At 45.0% G+C, this 9148-nt stretch overlaps 2 protein-coding genes across 2 annotated transcripts in view; both read right to left on the bottom strand.

The window, feature by feature from the left end:
• The window catches only part of PSMD3 (proteasome (prosome, macropain) 26S subunit, non-ATPase, 3), a 4425-nt gene extending 4176 nt beyond the window's left edge, over positions 1-249 (bottom strand). The window contains exon 1 of the mRNA XM_010585557.1: positions 57-249. Coding sequence (XP_010583859.1) covers positions 57-222 — 166 coding nt within the window. The 5' untranslated portion in view covers positions 223-249. The remainder of the gene's footprint in view (positions 1-56) is intronic.
• Positions 250-943: 694 nt separating this feature from the next.
• On the bottom strand, positions 944-8331 carry GSDMA (gasdermin A). The gene is made up of 11 exons (XM_010585556.1): positions 8262-8331; positions 7865-8004; positions 6690-6951; positions 6315-6525; positions 5595-5760; positions 4845-4938; positions 3986-4030; positions 3557-3711; positions 2992-3142; positions 2256-2329; positions 944-1700 (listed from the first exon to the last, which is right to left on the bottom strand). The coding sequence occupies exons 3-11, from the start codon at positions 6901-6903 to the stop codon at positions 1467-1469; spliced, it is 1344 nt and encodes a 447-aa protein (XP_010583858.1). The 5' UTR covers positions 6904-6951; positions 7865-8004; positions 8262-8331; the 3' UTR covers positions 944-1466.
• Positions 8332-9148: the final 817 nt, after the last annotated feature.

The following is a 9148-nucleotide window of genomic DNA, read 5'->3' as shown; positions in this document are numbered from 1 at the left end:
TCCCCCAGATCCCCGTTACAGTGACCCCCCTCCTGTGTGCCCCCCCCGCCCCTCACCCTCCAACGTGATGGCGTCAAGCTCCCGCTGCGGTTGCCGCTCCCCGGCCATTTCGGCCGCCGCTGCCTCCTCCTGCATCTCCACGTCGGGGGGAGCGGGGGGCGGCCCGTCGGGGGGGGCCTTGGCCTTGTCGCCGCGGCGGCGGGACGCGCCCTCCTGCTTCATGGCCGGGCGCGCCGGGGCCGGCCGTGACACTGCAACAACCGCGGGGGACGCCGGGAGTCGCCAGGCTCGACTAGCCGCACCTTGCCTTAACCCGCCAGGCCCGCGCGATCGAGCACCGAGCACGACACTTTCTCGGCTCTTTCCGAAGCGGCCGAAGAGCTCTCGGGTGTTTCCGGCCGCGCTCTCTCGGGTGTTTCCGCCGGACGCTCGGGTATTTCTGTCGGTGGCCGGGGTGTTCCCGCCTGTTGTTCCGCGCATGCGCAGACGCTGCTGGCCTGCCGCCCTGAGGCGAGGTGCGAGGCCCGGGCTTCTGCCAGGGAGCGGCCGCTGTGCCCCCCGCTCCCCACGTCCTTGAGGGGCTCGGAGCCAGGGCCAGGCTCCCCTCGTCGACTGCTGTAGAGCATGGCCAGACCCCTCGTGACAGCGGTGCCCTCGGTGACCGGCCAGGTGAGCGGCGCTACCCTTTGCTGAGGGCACCCCCTTCCCCCAGGAGCCTGAGGGACCCTCCCAGGCCTCGGGTCTGTGGGGAGCCGGGTCTCCAGGCAGGCAGCACCGCTGGGTGACTGAAAATACCTGTAAACTTAAAAATTGCCTTTAAGAATGTCCAGTCATTCAGTGAGAAGTTATTCTCTTTATTTATAAAGCATTCATCAAAATATCTGTAGCGTTGTTCTGAAATGTTGTAGCTTATTCCTTGTCGCTGCTTGTGGGGTGTGTAATCTTGTGATGGAGGTGCTGTTTCACCAGGTGTGTGTCATTAAAATGCTGTGAGATCCCTCAGCTTTCTAACGCTTCCCAGCTTACTGAGTCACACGTGAATCACAGGTGTGACCAGGGTAAGTGAATTATTGCTGAGGTATTCCTTTGTTCCTTACTGGCTGCATGAGTGGCTGTGTGCTAGCATGTTTTATGAGAACCAGTATCACGCAAAGCGCAGCTGACAGGCTTGCGATTATTTGGGCTGGTGGATTTTTCAGATGGCACTCTGCATTTGTATGGGGGGAATGAAAAATCAATTTTGGTATCTAGCTTCTGGCTTCTACAAGGAGTTTTCTTGCCTTAAGTCTGCTTTTCCTACTCATTTCAAAGCAGCACTCATCTGTGTAGAGTGAGTGGCGGTGAGGAATGCCTGGCCTATGTAGGGGTAAAGTCTGCAGAGAGAAACTGGCTTGCAGGAAGAGACTTTCAAATACATTATCGAGTGATTACCTTTAAATCCTCCCTAATGGGAGGACATGTATAACCTAATCTGAGTTACTCAAAAGGTCGAGGACATATAGAGACACATACAGGGCTGCTACGGCGAAGAAGGCTTTTGTACAGACAACTGATCCGTCTTTCTGGAGCTTGACTCCACTCATCTCGACCATTGCAATGGTTAATTTTTGTTCCCTCTCTTGTGAGAAGGAGAGCAAGCTGGCATCCACACTGAAATGCTCCTCTCTGTCTTCCATGTCGTGTTCCAAGATGCTCTCAACCTTCACAGCAACAATAGAAAAATCAAAATCAGTATTTTAATGCTCCCTTCTGTGGAAGTCAAATAAGGAAATGATCTCTTTGACTTGTGAAGTGCTTTACTATCTTACAGGCACACTAAATAACCCATGTGTGGCACTTTTCACCCTGAAAGATTGTCATGCTCATGTATTCAGTTCCCAGTTTCTTGTGAATTAGTTATGTCCAAGAAATTAAAATTGTAGTGTGTTTTTTTTGTTGTTTTTTTTTAACCTGGAGCCAAAGCAGCCAGAAAATTCTGACTACCATTTCAAGAAAAATGGTCATCAGCTGTGTCCAATTTAATGTTTATTATCAGCAAAACAGTTGTTAGAATTCTCAGGTCTTGATGTTTTGGGGTGATTTCTTTCAAAGTGAGTATTTTGATCCCTGCCGAGTTTGAAGCAATTATTCCTTCCCTTCTTCCCAGTGTAAGTTGTGATACTGCTTCCTATATCATCACCTAAATGTTGCTTTACTTAAAATAACACTCCCCCTCCCCCTTCATTTTGAGCCAAATGCAATGCATGTTCTCTCACCAGCTTAAGCTGTTGGGACACAATCTTCTCTTCCAAGGACTCTAGCAACAGCAGCAGCTGATCTTCTGTTAGCTCTGCAGAATTAAAACAGGTTTGTACCAAAAAAACCCCACCATCAATGTTTTAGAGACAACTGGTGAGGTATGAAGGGTGACCATCAACTGTCTTTCAGGGAATGCCTGTTTGGTCAAAAGTTCTTCAGATGTTTTAAGCTAAATTATTAGTGCAGCCTCCCTGTGAGATGAATACAGTTGTTACTCTGGGTACAGATGATTCTCATATCAAAAGTATAGAGACCAAGGTGGGTGAGGAGGAGGCTCAAGCCATATTTTGTGGCAGCCTTGGGAAAAAGAACCCTGGAATTTGTGCTGCTCTTTCTGTAAGGTAATCTTGCCATTTTTACCCACATTTTAATTCTGATTTCAAGCCCTCTTTTCAAGGATCCCCTTGTTCACGCTGTTCCTGGACTGAGCGGTAATTCAGTGTCATGCCTCTGGCAGTTGCCGCTCTGCGACATTGCGACTGTCGCTGAACAGTAGCTGGTACGGACAGGTCTGTGCTCTCAGCATAGATCACCTTCATTCCCACAATCTAAGAAATTATTTCACGTAAATCCTCTGCAAGTCTCTCGCACTCTGTAAGCTTTATATATTCTGCTAGTCTTGTTGGTAGGAATGCTTTTAATATATCCTGGTGCTACTGGATATCTCTTATTAAAATGGCCAGAAAGCCTTACCATCTAACGCATCAAGAGTGTAGGTGATTGCTTCTGCCAGCTTAAGGAGAAGATGTCTTGAAGAATCCTGTAAGCTGCTCAACAGGTCTTTTAAGTCTGGGCTTTCTGTTTTCAGCTCACAACTACCGGTTTCATCAAGAACTGCTTCCATCTAGGGGGATAAGAAAAAGAAACGTCAGGATTTAAGAGAAGGGGGTGCTGATAGTCCCTTCCAGGCTAACTACAGAAGCATATGAACAGTCATCTAGTATGTGTCTCTCCTCCTTAAGCCATTTATGAGGCTGTAATTGAGGCTTTAGCATTCACACCAGTGCCACTTAAGGACTGAATGTGAAATTTAAATGCTTTGATACCTTCAGGTAATTCTGCTAGGCTGTATTCAGGACATATTTCAGCAGTTGTCTCTGTCCTGAGCACTTTCTTTCTCTGTATGGTGATGGAGACCAGACAGATACACCAAGTGAAGGATTTTTGGATTGGTAGTTGTGGCACAGGAGAGATGACTTCTGGGGCAAGAGGTATGATCACGGATGTCTCTCCTGGCAGTAAGAGGAACTTTGCTTACTTTGTGGGTCAGCTCTTCAAAGAGGTTCCTGTCTCTCATCACAGCTTTGATGGCTTTTAAAAATACGACGAACAGATCAGAAGACAGCTTGGAGAAAATTTGACAAGTATCTTTAACTTCTACCTGCAGTCTGTGTAATTTTCCTTGTGAGGAACCTGAAAACCAGAAAGAGTCCAAATATGTCACTTCTGAAATAGTCAATCCCACAAGAAGTTCACTGGCACCCCTAAATTTAGAATTTGAAACATTTCTATGAATATTTTTTTAAAGCAATATGCAATTTCGAGTTGGACAGTTGTTGTGTCTCAGGTAATGGTACTATACAGTAAACATACCGCTTTTGGTGGTTTGTGTTTATCCTGAGAGATTCCATCTTGCCCAAAGGGGGTAAAAGTAGTGCAAGCAGAAGTAGTAAAATACATTGCTTACCATCACATACAAACATTCTGGAAGATTCTGGGAAATATTGAAGATCTGCAACAGAATAAAAAGGGCATTGCTGATTTAGAAAATACTTAAAGTATTTTTTTACCAGGGTGGTTTTTAAGTCTGAAGATACTGGTATCCCAGGTCTGAAATCTCATGTGCTAGTTGTAGGTCAGACTGGTGTTTGCACTCTTCTCCAGTGCATCTGTTTTCTTCCTGTTCATTTAAAACTCATTATTACTAGACCTCATTCCCTGCTGTCATGTGCCTTGTGTTAGCATCTGTATCGGCCAGTAAGTGTGTTAAAATACGAGTAAATTAGAACGATAGCTTATACTCAAAAAGATCCATGCAGGCACGGGAAGCACAGAGCATAGGGGAAGCAAGCCAAATGTGACCTCTAAAATCCTGCAGCAGATTTTGTGGATCTCAGTCCTTTCTTTGCCTCTCCAGTGTAAGCGTCTTTTATGCCAGTCTTTCCACTGGAGGGTCAGCCATCCTGTTTTCTCCTTCGCTTTTCTCTTCTGAGTAGGAAAAGAAAACAAACTCTGCTTTCTGTGCCATTTTTCAACAGGAGTTCTGCAGTTCCTGAAATCTAGAGCTGAGAGTTCTAGTATCCCTCTTTCATTTCTTTATCAAACCCTCCTGAAATTGCATCTCTTTCCTGAGTAGCTCTTTTAACTTACATACTATGTATGGCCTTTTCCCAGGTAATTTCTGTCACTCACATTGCATGTGTTCATGTCCTTGCAAATGAACTAAGGGTGGCCGTGAGGCTGAATGATACTTCAGAAAATGTTTTTTCCTCTTCTGTGTGTTGTTTCCTGAATAGAGGAGTTGGTAGTTTCTGAAAGTTACTTACCCCATGATCCATCTGTAATGGTCAGCTGGATTGCCCTGAATGCCAGGGTGCAGCCCTTGGGTATAGTTATGCCTTGTCTGTTCTCTCGGGTGCCCTGGTCAATGAAAAAAAAAAATCTGTTACTAGGTGTCCTGGTTTTGGCTGGGATAGAGTTAATTTTCTTTCTAGTAGCTGGTACAGTGTTATATTTTGGATTTAGTATGAGAATAATGCTGATAACACACTGATGTTTTCAGTTATTGCTAAGTAGTGTTTATACCAAGTCAAGGATTTTTCAGCTTCTCATGCCCAGCCAGCAAGAAGGCTGGAGGGGCACAAGAAGTTGGGAAGGGACACAGCCAGGACAGCTGACCCAAACTGGCCAAAGGAATATTCCATACCATGTGATGTCATGCACAGTGTGTAAACTGGGGGGAGTTAGCCTGGGGGGGGGCAGAGTGCTGCTCAGGAGCTAACTGGTCGGCAAGTGGTGAGCAATTGCATTGTGTGTCACTTGTTTTGTATATTCCAATTCTTCTATTATTGTATTTTTTTCTTAATTCCTTTCTGTCCTATTAAGCTGTCTTTATCTCAACCCATGAGTTTTACTTTTTTCCCTGATTTTCTCCCCCATCCCACTGGGTGGGGGGGAAGTGAGCGAGCGGCTGTGTGGTGCTTAGTTGCTGGCTGGGGTTAAACCACGACACTAGGCCTGGATGGTGTGCAGATGTTTGGGAAGGACTGACTCCTGAGCCTGAAGAGAAATCAAACCTTTGCACAAAACTTGGCTTGAAGCTTGGTCATGAAGCTCCCCTCTGCCTTAATGGATTCCTCGTAGCTGGTCTCCTCTGAGGCTTCTAACGTTTCATGAACCACATATAAATTTTGTTGTTTTTTCTGTAGTTGTTGAATAAAGGAGTGATTCGCATTCATTTTTCTAAAAGAGAAAAAGGATGCAATATCCTGGCTGTTTTTCTGTGAGTTACAACAAAAGTACTGTAGTCTGCTCAGAGGCAGAAGCCTTATGCTTGCGTCTTTTGTCACATTACGTGAGTACATGTAAATATCACAATGTCAGGGGTTTCTGTGGGAAAAGGTGGCAGAAAATGGGCTACAATTCTTGCTGCCCTCAATGCGTTCCCTTTCTACGTCTGAGAGGGACCGGGGCAGGGAGGCTGTGGCCTGGCAGGTCATACAGGTGATCTGTCCTGACCTATATGCTCCTCTGCAGGTACAAACCGCAAGAAAAGACGGCTTGAATCCACGTTGAGGTGTTCCTACTTTCTGAATTACAAAGAAATCTATAAGCATCACAAAGCTGTGTAAGGAATCTTTATCACCTCTTTCCTGTCCTCCAGAAGTATGCTAGTTAGGGACAATGGCATGCTCTCCGGTCTTAATCTTTGTTTTTGGCTGTTGAAGAACCATTGACCTAGCATGGGGTAGAGGAGGATGACCTGAGGGCATGTTCTCCCTTCGTGTCTGCCTTACCTTTCTGTTTTCAGTGCCTCGAGTTTTGGTATTGATATGTGGTTCTTCTCCAGCTTGATGGACCACTCTTTGGACAAGGAGGCAACTCCTTTCAGCTCTACACTTGCAGAGTCGACACGAAGGCTTAGACTCCCATCAACTCTGTCACTGACACTTTTTTTGATTGTAAATTGCCTTGAATCTTGACCGTCTCCCTTGGGAAAGAGGGACTCTGAAATAATTTGATGCATTAGCTTAAGCTTGATTGTACAGGCTCAATGTTTTTAACTGTTGCACACACAAGAAAGATGGAACATGGTAGAGTTCAGCCACAAATGATACAAATGCTTTGTGTATGGAAATTTTGAACTTAAGATTGATAAATGTGGGCTTTACCTGTGCTTCTGTTGTCTTCTCCAGGCAGCAGCATGTCGTTGAGTGTGTACCATGTCTGTCTGTAGCAGGGAGATGGCTGGAATATGGTTTTTCTTTTTCTTTTCACTAGACAGAGGGGTCTGAAATGTTCATGGTCTAAGATGCTGTGAACCGGGACCAGGTCTCCTCTTGGATCCATTTGATTTACTATGGATTGGGTGACTTTTTTAAACATTCTGCTGTGGCTGGATGAATTTTTGAACCAAAGCAAAGTGTACTTGTGCTTTAGGAAAGAGGCAAGACAAGTTAAGTTAAGCAAAATTACTTGAAGTACAAGCAGAAGGTTGCAACAAAATACGTTGCTTTAATAATTAAGAACTTTTCAAAATCAATAATAACATAAAAAAGCCTACATTAGTACAAGGACACAACTTTCACAGGATTCTTTATAGGGAAGTGTTTGGAGAGGTAGGGATACAAGCCCTGGCTTGCTAATAAGGCTTGTTTAGACTCATTCCCCTTTGCTGGTGAACTCCCAGTTGTCATGCGGACTGAGAATGCAGCTAGCAGTTTCTGAGGATACTGATCTGCAGCACTGGAGTCTGTTACTCTTCTTTCAACTAAGATAGTTTGTTGCATGTACCAGTACATAACATAATTTTCATTACTAAACTAGACATTGCTCCTTAACCTAGGACCTATGAGGGTCCTAAATGTTTTAACACGTTGTCCTGATGTAAGTTTAAAAAGAAAAAAGCTTGAGCAATTTCTTGCTTCAGCGTTTTCCCCGTGCATCTTGTTGCCTGGCAGACAGGAATGGTTTAGCATTGTTTCGAAATAGAGCACTAGAAAAGTGATTTTGTCAAAGCCTTACTGCAAGGAAGTGAAAGTGCTGAGAGGTGAATTGTGGGTTGGGGTGGGGGGAAGTAGGAGAGCTTTTGTTCTATGGCAAATCTCCCCCAAAATACAAAAAAATCATCCCAGCACAACTACTTGGGTATGCCCTGCTGCTCTGCCCGTATCCCCTGCAGAGGAGAGCTGGGTGTTTGAGAGGCAGAAACAAAATCACTGTTGCTTTCCTGTTGCAGCTTGTTTTTACTCCAAAGTTCCAGTTTTGCTTCTTGGTTCCGTTGGCATACATAAGACATGATGGAGAAAAACTTTGATCTACAAATGAAAAAACTTCCTGTACTTACTGAGAAGTGGGTAGGTCTTTCCCCTCTTCTGCACCCTACTTCATCAAGTCTTGTTAGAGAAGAGACGCTGATCCCTGTTTACAGTTCAGATGAGCAGATGGGGGGGGATATCTTCCCTCTCCCTAACGTCCCACAGGGGTCTGAAAAAAGGAACTGACTTAGTCCGATTCTTCCAGAAAGTAGGAAGACTGTCACATCACAAAGGATGGTGTGTTGTACACAATGGAGCTGCGGAAGGGAAAAAGTCTTGTGTACTTAATGTGGGATCATTTGAGTAGTACGTAGGGGACTCATTCCCTTGGGAGACTTCAAAAAGGCAAAAACTACAACAAGGACACTTAACAGACAGTTTGCTCCACCCCTTTTCTGTACCAAAAGCTCTTAAAAATGTACTTGCCTGTTTGTGGAAAGAATGGCTTCTCATCTACAGTCGGCGGGCAGTGTGCAATGTGCAGAGCAGTCCTCTGTGCTTCTGAAGTGATGGGGCCTCCTTAAAGCAGCAGGGCTGGGGAAATGCTCTCTCCCCGCCTTTCCGGACAGATGACGTGCAGAAACAGACTCCACAATCAGTGAGATTATAAAGTAGGTATGTTTCTTCAGCGCTGGGCAGCATGGGGGGTAGTCCCACCAAAGTTGTGTGCGCCTGACTCGGCAGCTCGCTTTAAATTTATACAATCAAGTGTTACATATATAGAGAGTTTCACAATACACCTATACATAGGCATGACCTATCCCCGCTTCAAATTAAAATTAGTTCCAAGAAGTCATTTCCCTAAGTTCCTCCCAACTGCACCTGTGTAGTGCCTCCTTATGGTGGTCATCAGGGGGTGGTGAAGATGAAGGCTGTATGTCTTCTTCATGGTGAACTCTTAACCTTCTGTCCCTGCGCAGACTCAGTTGCTCCTTGCCATTTATCCAAATCACAAGGCTGGTTCCTGGGGTCGACTTCTGCTTCTTACCAGGAGCTATCTCTTGCTTTAGTTAGTTTCAACAATGTAAATGTTAAATATCATTTCCTCATCACCTTGGGCTATGTCTACTTCTATTGAAATTCCTTTAACTTCATTGCAAGCTAGATAATTAACAGTTCCAATCTACATTCATATCTACTAAGATTCCCTTAACTCCCCTTCTCTCACAGAGATCCAGAAACATCTGCTAAATTAGGGTGCAAAAAGCCTGTTGCATAATTCTTCCTCCAAAAAGTTTCAGTCATTGACCTGAGTCAACCTGTCATGATCTGTTACCGTGGCTACAGCTAACTTGAACTTGTTCTACAGATGT

This window comes from Haliaeetus leucocephalus, unplaced genomic scaffold (genome assembly GCF_000737465.1).
Source record: "Haliaeetus leucocephalus isolate CR32 unplaced genomic scaffold, Haliaeetus_leucocephalus-4.0 Scaffold110, whole genome shotgun sequence".
In the NCBI taxonomy this organism is placed as follows: domain Eukaryota; kingdom Metazoa; phylum Chordata; class Aves; order Accipitriformes; family Accipitridae; genus Haliaeetus; species Haliaeetus leucocephalus.
The sequence above is the reverse complement of the archived record's forward strand: the minus strand, read 5'-3'. Positions and strand labels throughout refer to the sequence as shown.